Genomic DNA, 14,585 nt, shown 5'->3' with positions numbered 1-14,585 from the left:
TTCATAAGTTCAATGCCTAGATATTAGTTTCTAAAATGAGTGAAAAATTTTGTACTGACCAGTCTCAAACTATTGAATTCCTCTAAATTCAAAAATATATTCTGCAATGATTTTTATTAAATAACTTGAGTTATAACTAAGAGACGCCCGGCCTTGGCCAATAGTAAAATACGCTTAAATATATGTTACTTCATACAGATTTCGTATTTATTATGACAGAGCCAATTTTCTATTGAATATTATATTATACCTCCTATATAGTAATGATTTCAAAAGTTTAATAAATATGACTTGGGTGCCATCAGCTAGAATCGAAGCCAAAACATTTTGCGCTCCAGCCACGTTCCCTATCGCTTGAGCTATCAACATTGGAAAAATCAATTGTAAAAGTTGTATTCTCCTGAAGGTTGCAGGTTCAATTTCCAGTCTGAGTGACCGAAAAATACAATTGCGAACTACTTGAGGCTTCTATCCAGTCAGGGTTGATGGAACAAGAACAAGAGCTTAACCACTGTGAAGTGAATTACCGCTCGAAATTCCGTCCAAATTTCCAAGTTCGACAGAAACATTCCCGAGTTCGACAAAATATACCTGAAGAAGGTCAGAGTTTATATCGAACGTAACATTGTAAAACTCACACTCAAAATGAGAACAGTAGTCCGATGAATCTAAATAATACAAGTTTTGTCTGTCTGTTCGGCCGTGCATCAGCTGAAACGAATCTAAGAATAATTATAATAACGAGAATAAAGGAAATTAGAGGAGAGGGAGGGACGAAATTAATGGAAATCATTAATTTCGCATAATAAACGTTTTGCGTTATTTACGTTTGATATGAAACATCTTCAGGCTAAGCAAGTTGAGATGTGTTTTTTTTTTGTTGTTTTTTTTTTGTTGTTTTTTTTACATCTTCAAAGGCTCGGCTACTTTTAAGATGACATCAGTCATTGGGGAAATATGGCGCTCCAAAATTATGCTTCGTCTGCAATGCAGCCATAATAAAAAAAACAAAAAAACCTGCGCAGCGACAACACAAGCGTGGGTGATGTTCTAAATAAATAGACGTATATCGCATAGATTAGTGAAACAAACACCATTTGCATAATTTTGTTTGCTATTCGTTACCCCTCTCGTGCATCATATATATATATATATATATATATATATGTATGTGTGTGTGTGTGTGTGTGTGTGTGTGTGTGTTCTATTCACACACACACATACACGCACACACATACATATATATGTATATATATATATAATTATTATTTTATGTGTCCACATGAAATTTTTATAAGATTATAATATTTTATGTATCGATTTTCAGTATTTACGTCAACAATGCACAATGCATGAGTAGAGGTAGTAGCTAGGTAGATAGTAAGTTATGAAAATATGTCTGGCATTTAAGTTACATACAGTTTTCCGCATTTCATCCTCATGAGAAATCAGCCCAACGAATCTTCGTGAGGATGAAACGCGAAAAACTGTATAGCTTAAATACATATTTTAGAACATATATTTGTGTGTGTGTGTGTTTGTGTGTGTGTGTGTGTGTGTGTGTGTGTGTGTGTGTGTGTGTGTGTGTGTGTGTGTGTGTGTGTGTGTGTGACCTTACACGTGACTTTACACGACCTTAAACCTCTGATCGCGGCCCAGTTATGATCTGCAACCTGGTCGGTACAGTTATGATCTTAACCTTGGTCGATGCCCAATTATGACTATCCTAGTCACCGGGCAATTAATTATGTCGACTGGGCAACCAGGTCTGCCAACCGTTGGTACGTCGTGTCACCCAGTGAGTTCTCATCAAGGCGTTGGAGGACTCTTTTCGGTTGCACGGTCCTCAAGGCCTGTTCTTCTTGATCGTCTAGTTGGTCGTCCTGTTGACTGGGTGTTCGTTGACGGGAACGGGGTCACAAGTGGCAAGTAAAAGAAATAAAGTTACATGGAACAACAGCACATCAGCAAACAAACCCCGGAGGTTGGTTGATATATAATGTATTTAGGAAATTCATAAATGATTATCTACAGACGTATGTACAATTTAAGATTAAATGGAAGCAAGCAATTAGATTTGTGAATGAGCTTCTTGTTGTTGAAATACTCGGTCGGAGTCGCGGACCGTTGTAATTATCGTTAAGGTGTTCTGACTGGTCTCTTCCTAGGTCCTCTGAATTCTATTAAGTTGCAAATTGAGCTCTCTGGCAACCAGCGAGGGGGAGAGAGAAGTTGGGTGGCTGGGTTCCTCTGCCGAGACCTTTGTCTCTGTCTCTCCAAAGATCTCTCTCTGTCTTCTCTCTTCTTCTATCTCCTTTTATCTGATTAATCGAGTTTTACAGATCTTATATAGTAAAACCCTTGAATAATGACGACGCCTACGTTCGTCTTCGACCAATCAAATTGATTGATAACAATCCACCTGATTCCTTCTCATTGGTCAATTTGGCCTGTGGCAGGTATTATTTTTCCGCCCCCAATTTCCAAAATCAAATTTACTCCTCCACAACTTGCCTGACCCCGCCTTCTCGATAATGGTTTTTTTTCATATTATCAACTGATAATCAGAGGAAATATAATTTTTAGCTTGTAATAGATCACCAGATTTCATCCATTTAAAAATATCCGTTTGATCTTCTTTCCTCTTTGAATTATTTGTTTTGTAAAAACATCCGTGTGATTTAAAAAAAAATATTCTTTACATGTCAGAATTCCCCTTAGCGCCCAAAACAATTTGCCAAAAGACATTTTTAGATAAGTCATAATTGGAAATAAACACTGGCTTGCTTTTGAAGCCCTTTGTTCATCAGCAGATTGAGTATTTCCTCAAAATATTCTATTTACGCCCAAAACATATTATCATTCTGAAGTTTCTCAGATAATACATATTGAAAAACAATTCATGTCGAACCTTGGGCTGACGTCATTAATTCTTTTATCAGGCCCGATCTGTTTCGTGTGTGTGTGTGTGTGTGTGTGTTTCTCAGATCAAAAACGATCCGACATTTCACCTGTCAAACACCACATTTCAAGCCGACCGACATTTCAAATCTCTGTTTCGGAATATTTTGTGTTGGCTCGTTTAGTTCAAACGCGAGCGTATTTTGGTTATAAAATGTTTTAAGTAATCTTTCGCTTTGAAGTTTAGCATGCGATGTCTATTTTTATCCCCCGACCGTATGGTATTTCAACAACAAGATTTTGACACATAAAAATATTAACTAAAAAAAAATTTTTTTTTCTGTAACCGGCGTTCGCCCGGGATTGAATATTACATTTAACACAAAAAACGTCACATCGACCCTACTGATCTGATGTGGCCCCTCTTTGGTGTTACATGTGTGTGTGTGTGTGTGTGTGTGTGTGTGTGTGTGTGTGTGTGTGTGTGTGTGTGTTTTGCTGTTTGCTAAAGAGTCTCGATTTCCCTTTCAGCGACGATTTAGAAAGTCAGGAGTAGAAGGAACATGAGCGAAAAAGCGATGAAGAAGAAATGGAAGAATCGGGCCTCCTGATCGCCATCAGACGAGCAAAACGCTATATAAGAAAACCCAGAGGATATGCAAGGAGTTCATAGGAAAAGTAATTTGAATACAAAGTATGGGGCAGATGTGACGTCAGATATGACGTCACTTGCAAGAGTATAAATAGAACTCACGGAGATCCGGCACGTAATTCTTCTTGGGAACAGTCATCTTTGCGGGTTTTACCTGTTTTGGCAATAGTTCGTCAAAGACTGGTCGTATTTTTCTTGCGAACATTATTTCCGTTATGGACATCTCGTTAGTGTTAAACGGTACACCTGAAGAAAATGTTGCAACGCTTTTTCGGATGGGGTGTCCTTTGCCTTCTTCAAAGCCCTCTTCAAGGTGTTCACAAATCTTTCGGCCTATCCGTTTGACCTAGGGTGGTAAGTCGGAATTTTTATGTGGTCTACTTGGAAGTTGTCCATGAACTCTTTAAAGCCCCCGGATATGTGTCGTTATTTGACATTAAACAGTCGACCACGCCGAACCGTGCAAATAACTCATGAAGAGTTTTTATAGTGGTTCGTAGTTGGGCTTATGTACCTAAGAACTTCAGGCTACTTAGAGAAGCTGTCCACTACTATGAGGTAGTACTGTCCATCAAGTATGGACCATGGGCTAAATTGAATTGGTGGAGCTTTATCAGCTAGTGCACATCCTCTGCATGCTTTCACCTTTTCTTCAATATTCATGTTTTTCCAGTACACGTATGAACGCTTTAAACTTTTCATTCTGGTAACGCCAAGATGTCCTGTGTGAAAATCCGTTAAAATTTTCTATTGGAGGATCACTGGAACAACTGCTCTCTCCCTATATAATAATACTTGGTCGCATGTTAAGAAAACATCTGCTACTTGTTCATCGGTCTGCAGTTTTCGCTTGGTTTCTTTTATAAAATCATCGCTTTCAGCTTCTTTCCTTATATCACCCAGAGTAACGGGAAGTTCTTTCAGAATGTTGCATAAGATCGAACTATAATCTCTCTTTAATCCTAGAGATGCGATCACCGAGTCTTCAAGTGATTCATCATTCCTTAGTATTAATCGGGATAGCCTATCTGCGTGTCCTAATTTATTTGACGGAAGGAACTCCATATAAAAGTCGTAATTTAGTAGGATTGTTCTTAATTGTGAGCATGTTTGCCATATGAGTAGGCAACCGTTTCTTCGAGCCAAAGACAGAGATCAGCAGCTTGTAGTCTGTTTGAAGTTTGAATGTCGTCCATGGAGAAATCTGTAAAATCTTGTTACCGAGAAATGATAATTAAGGATTTTTTTTTTATCTATGAATGATTCTTTGCGCTGGTAGTAGGGTTCTCGGTTTCGTAAAACTATCGGGTATTTTATGAACGATACACGCGCCGATTCTATATGCGCTTGCGTACCTTGCAACGATAATGTCTAAATCTGGGTTGCAGTGGGGCAGGAATAGCTCTGATGTGAGCAGCTCTTTTAGCTTTTCGAACGCCATCTTGCATTCCTTGGTCTAGTTTCAAACCTTGTCCTTCCTAAGTAGTTCATTTAAAGATGCGCACAATGTGTGCATATTAGTAATGAAGGCTTGATAGTAATTAGCTAAGCCTAAAAAACTTTGCAGTGTTGTTATGTCATGTTGCTCAGGCATATTTTTATTGCTATGGACGTTTCATATTTTTTATTGCTATGAACGTTTAATATTTTTATTGCTATGGACGTTTCATATTTTTTATTGCTATGGACGTTTCATATTTTTTATTGCTATGGACGTTTCATATTTTTTATTGCTTTGGTGTCTTTAAGTGTGAAGCTGTACACATTTATCTTTTTGAATACCTGAAAAATGTGTTTTCTGTCTTGCTCTATGGATTCACCCTTCATTAGAATATCGTCCAGGTATCTGATGGAAAAATCGAGGTTGCCCAACGTCGTGTCGATTATCTGTTAAAAGATAGCTGGTGCGATTTTGATCTTGAAAGCTAACCTATTGAACTTACATGCCTTGTAAGTGGTAAGCTTGGAGCTTTCTTCCTCAACGGGAATCTTTAGGTACGCTTCGCTCAGATCTATTTTGAGAATATTTGCCCTCCATTTAGTTTCGTAAAAAACTTCCTCGAGGCTGGATAGCGGCCAATGATGAGCCTTAAGTGCTGCATTCAATCCGGTTGACAAGTCTGCGCAGACTCTGATATCCTTCGATTTTTTTTACATGCACGGTGGGAGCAACCCACTCGCTGTAGTCGACTGGGATCAAAATTCCTGCTTTGATGAATCTGTCCAGTTTTACGTCAATCTTTTCTATAGAAGCAAGCGGTGCGCTGCGTCTTTTTTTTAAGTCTGGGATTGCATTATCTTGTAACTTGAAATTCGCCTCCATTTTTGTACAGCGGCCTTGTTTGTCTGAATTCATTCAGGTCTCTTTTAGTTTTTCAGATTCGGCAGTAAGGTTGTCCACATTTTAACAAAAATCGCTCAAGAGCGAGTCCCAGAGTTCAAATTTTAAAATCCAGTCTGTCCCCAAAAGGTTTTTAGTGTTTTTAATACAAACATCTTGAAATTAAGCGTTTTTCACTTCAACGTTACGTTAGTGGAAACCTCACCTTAAAATCTTATTCTTTCTCCAGTTATTGACCGAGCAATTTCCTTGGTTTTCATTATCTTCGGTTTTCCAATTTTGCACCAAGTATAGTGGTTTATGATGGACAAATCAAAACCACTTTCAAGTCGAAGTCTACCATTCTTGTTCCCAATTTTTACCGTCATGTACTTCCGTGCATTTCTGCTTAAGTTCTCGTTGTTTTTACGTAGCTCCTGCTATGACGTGACCGTCTCAGGGAGCGGTTAGGCTCTTCACTGGGGGGTAGGGGGCTGAGACTCCCGAAGTACTGGAGAAAGTCGGGTAGATATGATTCTTTTATTCTTTAATTATTATCAGTGTGCCCGGGTGACAGCGAAAAACCCTGCTGAGTGAAAAGATTAGAATTGTGATTTTTATTTTTTTATGAAAATCGCCAAAACAATGTCATTTTTGAAATTTGTACTCCAAAACAGGTAATGACTCAGGGTTTTGGAGAGATGATTTTTAAAATTCAAGTGCACTGCATCGACCCAGGGATCACGCGAGTGACCCCATGGGGGCATGAGAACGTTCGCAGATCCACAAGTGCACTCGTGGGGGAGGGGACTTCCCCTGTGGTGACGTTATTGGGTATGATTTGTCCAGGGAACAACCCCGGCTCATCCCTTTCCTGAATATATTAACGGGGCGTACAGTCGAAAAACAGTAAGACAAAGGCCAGTTCAGCGTTGAGCTTAAAAGTTTGAAACCGAACAACTTGTAGAGAATCGCCACACCCTCTCTGCCCGCGCCGACCTCACCGCTATATCGAAGAGAGAATGAAATCTACTTATAGACTCAGTGGACTCGGACATCATTGAACATTGTTCTGTAAAACAATTGTATATCATTATATATTTGTATATCATTTTTTTCTGGATTTTAATCACTAGACTAGAAGAACTGAGTTGTTTTCTTTTTTGTGCATGGAATTGCTTTTCTTCTAACATACGACAGACCGGCAAGGCGACGTCACATAACCCCTTGCCCGAGAATCACCGACGGACACCCGGCCGTGAATTGAAGACCAAATCAATCAACGGACTTCTGCCACACAAAGAAGTTACATTTAATCGCTGTCGACAAAGTGACTTGGACGATCATATGGTCGCACTGCGGGGTCCTTTTGCTCTGCAATATGAGGCTTTGTGTCCGTTCCGTTTGCACCGATCACATTTCCGGGACCGGTATTGACAATCCTTTTGCTAATGGAGTTCTCCACATCCTTGACATGGGTAACTGGGTAACTCAGGTTTCTTTGGGAATTTTGCGGGGGGTTATGTTTGGCTTTCACTTGAATGTTTTGAGAGTAAGATTTTTTATTACTTCATACCTTTCTAATGTGTGCTACACCTGCCTCTTCTATATTTTTGTAGTCTTACTTCTCAGAGATGATTCTTTGGCATTCCTCAGCCAGTTGTTGAAAAATTATATTTGGTTCCTTTTCCAATCTGTTTAGTTCCCGACCTTTGAGTTCAGCGTCACTAAGCCTTGAATGAAAATTAGGACCTTAAAGCTGTCGGTCGTCAATGAGGATAGTCCGAAGACGTCACAGTGGATATTTACGACTAAAGCAAATGTGATGTAATCTTGGTCTTGGGGTCAAGTTTATGCATCTCCATCTTTTGTGGAAAAAGCTGATTTTTAGACAGTATAATTCCATCAAAGATTTCACTGTCTCGGCGAAGGACAATTCGCTCGTATGTTTAGGGATAATGTAGTCCATGTTCCGCAGCTCCAAATTTTTGTAATAAAAGAGGAACCTTCATCTTCTCACTCCCTTACTTAGAATCAATCCTGAATGCGTCACCAAATCTGCAAAAATGGACTTCAAAAGTCCACTCCTTTTCAGGCCGATAGTGAAATGTTTCTAATGCTGACCAAATCGCAGTTTATGAAAAAAAAATTCTGATCTGATTCGTCACTATCTTTCTTCGCTAATACTTTAGTTAGAATTCCAATCTTTTTTTCTTTGCCTGTGTCTGCATTTCCAGTATTTTTTTTCGCTGAATTACTTTCTTTCCTCTTCTTTCTCTTCTTTCCGCTTCTCTTTCTCTTCTTGCTTCTTTTCTTTCTTTTTATTCTTCGTTTCTTTCTCTTTCTCACTTTGTTTCTGTAATTCCAAAGTCTGAGTATGTTGTGAACATATCATTTCAACTAGTTGCTTTGAAAGCTCTTCCATTTTGAAAAATAAATAGACTCACAAACCAGATCTGGGTCTAAGAAATAGAAAACCCGCAACTTTACGGCGAAGATATGCCAAATTAATATTTAGGAAGAAAAAAAATTCACGGACATGTGGTTTTAACAGAAAACATATTCAATTTTCCGCAGAGAACAAAAGACAATCGAGAATGTATTTCAATTCTCCAAAGACACGAAGCATTTTGAGTCGAAAAGAATTTAGAATAATGAAACGAATTGAAATCCCTTTCTTTAGCAAAAATTCAGTCGAGTATTCACGTTGTTGTCCTGAATTCTCGTAATAAATTGAATGCGGTTTCGATCCTTCGTATAGTTGATATACATTTTTTTTCTTTTCTCGTTGTTTTACCGAGAAAATGAAAATCATGAAAATGTTTAGGTCACAGTAATTCTCTTTTTCAAATATGTACTAAAAAATGAAAATGGCTTCTTGTAAAGGGGAAAAATTAAGATATTTTCGCAAGCGAAAGTCGGCCAGCCTGCAAGAAAAAGTTAGTTTCTTTGTTATTCTTTATTTATTATTTTTTTTTTTCGTTTGTGCGTTTATAACCAAAAAATTAGGCACCGCCAAAAATGGCCGAAAAGTCAAGTTGTTGTTTTTTAAAACGATATTACATTTATTAAAATCCATTATTTCTGAGTAAGCTTTTTTTTCCTGAAAGATAAAACCCTGAATTTTATCATATAGAAAACAGAATAATGTAAAACTTTTTATACTATTTTTAATTAAATTTTAAATGTAAAATTTTCCCCAAAAGTTAACAATTGGCGTTTTTTGTTTTGCACAAAAAAACGTATATAAATAGTTAAAAAAAAAAGGTTTTTGAAAGAATTAATTTGTTTATTTCTTGTGTAACTAAGATATAGGATGATTTTCTATGAGAATATGCAAAAATATTATAATATAAGTACCTGGATTTCAAATAATTCCACTTATTCATATAGGCAACCAGTTACTTCGAGTCGATTTGATTACTGTTTACATGTGTACCTGATAAAAAGCAAACTACGGAAGACCAAAAAGCCCCAAAAAACTTATTTTTCAATGACGAAAATTTCAATGTATTATTAACGCTGAGACTGGCCAGTACCAGATGGGTGACCATTTGTATGAGTTTGTTTTTTAATGTGTATGTGTGCGGGGGCCAGGCTCTCCAAAATGGGGAGGGGGGCAATTTAAAGCAGAATAAAAAAAATTATTTCAGCGCGTTTGGTCCACCGTAGTCGAAAGGCGGCAAACGTTTCCAAACTTGATCGAAAAAATAATGATATTTTTAACACAAATGGCACAATATTTATCGATTTTTTTGTATCGATTCTTCAAAGCATGCCCTGTTTAATAATGGCCATGCATTATTCGGCTCGCTAAAAAAATTGTTAAATGATTTATCAAAGATTTTAAAATGTCTTTTTTCGTATAAATATTAAACAATTTTTTTTTGTTTTGCTTAACTTAAATTAATTATTTTACTTAACATATTCACCGAATTTCACACTTCAAAACTCAAAAGCGGGATAATTAAACACAATCGAAGTTCTGATATTCAGACATCAAAATAAGGTATGCAAACAAGTTTTTTTTTTTAATCTATAATCCCGTCCCTTACAACAACATAATATGTTTTGTTCAGTTTCAGATGATTATTTTAAGCATATTTGGAACCCCCTCAAAACAAGGGAGGGTTTGTAAGCAAAAATATATATATATAAATATTGTTTATGAAAAATAAGTACACTGTTATAAAGTTCATTCTTCTCTTAATAAGGTTCATTTTTCTATTAAATGGTCCACTATAGCCTTGTTGTGTTGAATCTCCATTTTCTTGGCTAAGCATCCGGAATTTATAATGCTCAAAGACCTTATTTGTTTTTTGTATAAAATATTCGTCCACAGCTATCTTTGTTGTTTTGTGTGTAGGCTCTACTTGGCCTAGTGGTATCTCCGGTGATAAGGTTTGGATGATGTCTTTTAGTTTCTTTCCCCCATGAAATTGAAAGAGTGATATTTGTCGTTTATTGTCTGTTGTTTCGAACGCTGTAAATGCGTCTTCGATGTGTTCACTCGATTCTCTCTATGTTTGCACCTGGTTGGAGTGTCCCAGGTCTAGGGGTTCTATTGTTGGCATAGAGATTGCCATCTTCTGAAATAATTATTCTTTCGTTATTTTCGACTTTAAAAATTTGTGTTACGTTGTTGCTGACTTCAGCACTTGGGGGGGGGGGTAGTGATTCGTTGCTATTAACTTCGAGTAATTTTCCTTTTATTCTGTTCGTGTTCGTTGTTTCATCGTTTGTAGTTTAGTAATCCGTTGCTGTTGACTTCGACTAGCTTAAATAAATATTTTTATAACTTATACAGTAGAACTCCGAGATACGGCATAAAAAATTAGTAACAAATTACACATGTATATAATCAAATAACATTATAAATAACACCGTAAGGCAGGCCAAATACCGTAACCAGAGGCTGGAAAAACATCGTATTCCACATCGTAACCCTAAAAAACGTATCCCGGGGTTCTAATGTATGTATATATATATATATATATATATATATATATATATATATATATATGCGCGCGCGCGCGTGTGTGTGTGTGTGTGTGTGTGTGTGTGTGTGTGTGTGTGTGTGTGTGTGTGTGTGTGTGTGTGTGTGTGTGATGCAATAGAATAGATCATAAAAAATCCAAAGATCAACTTATCTATGTTGGTAATTTATTAATCGGCATTATCGATTCGTTCCCATTCAAAAACTTTAGATCCACCTCTAACTAATTCTAACTAGGTTTCTCTATTCGGGCCCACATTTCGCTAGAATTTTCCCGTTCTGAATAGGAATCTTGAAGGCTTTACGATCACCTTTTATGCAATCTTTGAAACGCCTCTTTGGATCATACTGAAGACGTTCCCAGTTTTGAGCTCGCCGTAAAACAACTGCTTAGGCAGCGTCGTATCCTTCATCTTAACAACATAACCTGGCCAACGCAACCGATTCCTCGTCACCATCGCTTCAACGTTCAAACACTCAGCTTTCTTGAGAATGTCCGTGTCCGGTGTCAATGACTGCCATTTTACATTTAGAATTCGCCTGTGGCATTTCTGATAGAATCTCACAAGTTGCTTTAAGTACCGATGCTGTATAGTGCAGTACTCTGATGAGTTAAGTAAAACCGAAAGAACACAGGTCGAGTAGATATTTATCTTGGTTTTGACAGAAATGCCATAATCCCCCACAACCGCTTTTCTAGTATTCCAAATGCCGTGCTGGCCTTCTGAATGCAAAGACAACTCCCCATTTTGGGAGTCAATGGAGACTATACAGCCTAGGTACACAAATGTGTCTATAACATTTAGCCTTCTTTCCCTAACATAGATATTTGGCTTAATGTATGGAGAACCAGGTGCAAGGGTAAACGTCACTTTTGAGTGCTGATAGTTAAGCCAATGGCGTCACATGCGGCTGAAATCAATTCATTATATCTTGCATATCTCGTTCTGAATGTGATCAGCATCATCAGCATGAAAAAATAGTTTCCTAACTAAGCCTTCAAACGTTTGTAGCTTGGTGTTAAATCTTATTAGATTGAATACTTTGCCAGTGCCATAAAGCGGAGAAAGACACATTTATTGCAATTTTTAAATGCATATGCAAGAAGCATTGCGAAGTAAATGGAAAATAAAGTTGAAGCCGAAATATCTCCCGGTTTCACGCCATTATCAACAGCAAACTCTTCAGATAATTGCCTGTTAAATGCAACACAAGCATTCATGTTTCTCTGAAGTTCTTGAAACATCTTGACAAAAGTAGGAGGACATCCAATTTTTCCAAGAATTACCCACATGTCCTCTCTTTTTACGGTGTCAAACGCCTTTGTAAGGTCTATTCAATATTTAATCAAGTGGCATCTGTTCAATACATTTTCCTGCAACTGCCCTGCAATAAATATCATATCCGCTCTACTCTCAGTGAAACCGCATTGCGCCTCAGGAATGATTTACAGACAGTTGTTTATGATAAGCCTTTCTAATAAGACTCTCACCAGTACATTCCCTGCCGATTCAACAAGCGTTATCCCACAGTGGTGATCACAATCAGATTTTGTTCCTTTACCTTTGAAGAGAGCAACGAATAGGCTATTTATCCTTTATTATGGTACTGATGAACCTAGCCAAGACTTCTTGATCAGCAATGCATTGGTTACATGCTGACCTCCGCGTTTAAGCAGCTTAATGAGAATACAGACTGGTGCCTTGCCTATCTTTTTTATAGCTAAGATCACTTCATCAACTGAGGGTAACTCATCCATGTGATGAAGAGTGTCAAGCTGAGGTAGACTATTGCTGACATTTTCATCAACAACTGATGGGTTGAAAAACAAATCAGCAAAGTGCTCCCTCGATCACTCTTTAATGTTATCTGGATCTTTGATGTGAGTTGTCTTATCATTAGACAGTAAAGATACAAAATAGCAGGTTTTGGGCCAAAACCCTGCTTATGAAGACTAAATAGGTCTTTAGTATCTTCACGGTTGTAAGCAGATTGAACCACTACAGATAAATTGGTCCACCACACATTCTTCATTCTCCGCTTTCTTTAGAACCGCCTTGTACTCGTTGTAATTATTTCAACGACTGCTGTTTTTGAGATTTTAATTCAAAAGTGTTTCATGGAGGACATTTTTCTCCTCCAAAAGAGCCTTTATCTCTTGATCATTATCATCAAACTTTGTGTACAGATTTCTTTAGACCGAGGATCTCTACTCCAGAATTACATACCTGATCTTTAAAGTTTCCCAAGTATCATCAAACTCAATTGTGCTTAATTTTTCATTCATAGCCATGCGAATTGCAGGATCTTTTAGTTGAGAGACATCAATACGTCTTGCAACCCTGAACCCTACCATTCGAGTTTTCCTCCGAATGCACAGCTTAAATTTTTCACGTACGAAATTATGATTAGTGTCACAATCAGCACTACGTAAGACACCCACATTATACGTGTCTCTCATGTCACTTTTACGTGTAAGTATAAAGTCGATCACGTGCCCATACTTTGATCGTGGGTGTGTCCATGTGAATTGATGTTTGCGCTTTTGACAGAATAACGTATTGGACACAACAAGATCAAATTCTGAACAAAGCTGAAATAGAAGTAAACAATTACTCTTAACTTTGCCGGCGATCAGTGATTTCGGTTGGATGCTCAATCTTGTCCATGAGAGTGGATCTGATCGTAAAACTAACGCCACCATCCCGCTTCACGCCCTCTGGTTTACCTTCCCAAAACAGTGTGTAGCCTGACTTGACTCCAGTCACTTGATCCTCACCCAATAAACGCGTTTCAGACAGAGCTGCTATATCAATGTTTAATCTTTGTAACTCATTCGTAACTAGAGTCGTTCGTCGCTCTGGACATTCACTTCTTTCAAGATCAAGAAAAGTTCTGATATTCCAACAACTCATGTTCAGTTTCATCCTACTGCCTGTAAATTTTTTGTTTCTGTTCCTGCTGTAGTGACTCATCGTTAGTCGCAGTAAGCTAACCACTTTGGTTCTGATAGGCAATTTTAGTGCACATTTTCTAGCACCTTTCCATGCAAGGAATTGTAAATTGACTACGCCTTCTCTCTCTATGGCAGTGTCAGCATCGACTGGCATCACACCGAATAGTCGTAGATGATCAAGGAGGATGAAAAAATCGAGGAGGGAAAACACTAACCAAGCTTTCATTGGATGAGTACGACAAAGAATAGACCTTAGGGAAACTTATTACCACGTAAATTCCAATGAAGATTAATGGCGTCAGCAACATGAAGTCAATGGTAAATGGCTGCTTCGATAACGCAAATTCATTTGCGAAGGTTATTGAAAACGGTGGAAAGTACTGGAAATCTGGAGGTGATTGCTGTCATCAAGACTCCAGAAAACACCACCGGTTGTAATCAGTGAGTAATCATTAATGTTGATCTGTGTGAGAACTCCTAGTGAGTAAATAATAAACACAAATGAACCGCATAAAAACTATAAGAGAAGTGAAACAAAAAGATAAAGGGGCACTAAAAAACTGTAACTGAAAAATTGCCAGTTAACTACATCTTTTGCTTCATGAACGAAATGGTGTCAGCATCCACTGGCGCCACAACAAATATACATAGAAGGTCAATCATTTGCAAAGGTTATCGAAATAGATGGAGAATACTGGAAATTCGGGGAGACGTGTGTTACTCAAACTCCAAGGAACTGCTTTGATTATGCTCACATAAA

At 37.7% G+C, this 14,585-nt stretch overlaps 1 protein-coding gene across 1 annotated transcript in view; it reads right to left on the bottom strand.

Moving 5' to 3' along the window:
* Nucleotides 1-13,330, bottom strand: part of LOC145283864 (uncharacterized) — a 101,744-nt gene extending 88,414 nt beyond the window's left edge. Inside the window, exons 1-2 of the mRNA XM_080132972.1 lie at nucleotides 13,098-13,330; nucleotides 7,499-7,606 (exon numbers count right to left, since the gene is read on the bottom strand). Coding sequence (XP_079989098.1) covers nucleotides 7,499-7,606; nucleotides 13,098-13,330 — 341 coding nt within the window. The remainder of the gene's footprint in view (nucleotides 1-7,498; nucleotides 7,607-13,097) is intronic.
* Between the last annotated feature and the right edge of the window lie 1,255 nt (nucleotides 13,331-14,585).

The sequence above is a fragment of the Euprymna scolopes genome, chromosome 8 (genome assembly GCF_053919585.1).
Source record: "Euprymna scolopes isolate OS-2025 chromosome 8, ASM5391958v1, whole genome shotgun sequence".
In the NCBI taxonomy this organism is placed as follows: Eukaryota; Metazoa; Mollusca; class Cephalopoda; order Sepiida; family Sepiolidae; genus Euprymna; species Euprymna scolopes.
Note: the sequence above shows the minus strand (reverse complement) of the source record. Positions and strands in the feature narration are given on the sequence as shown.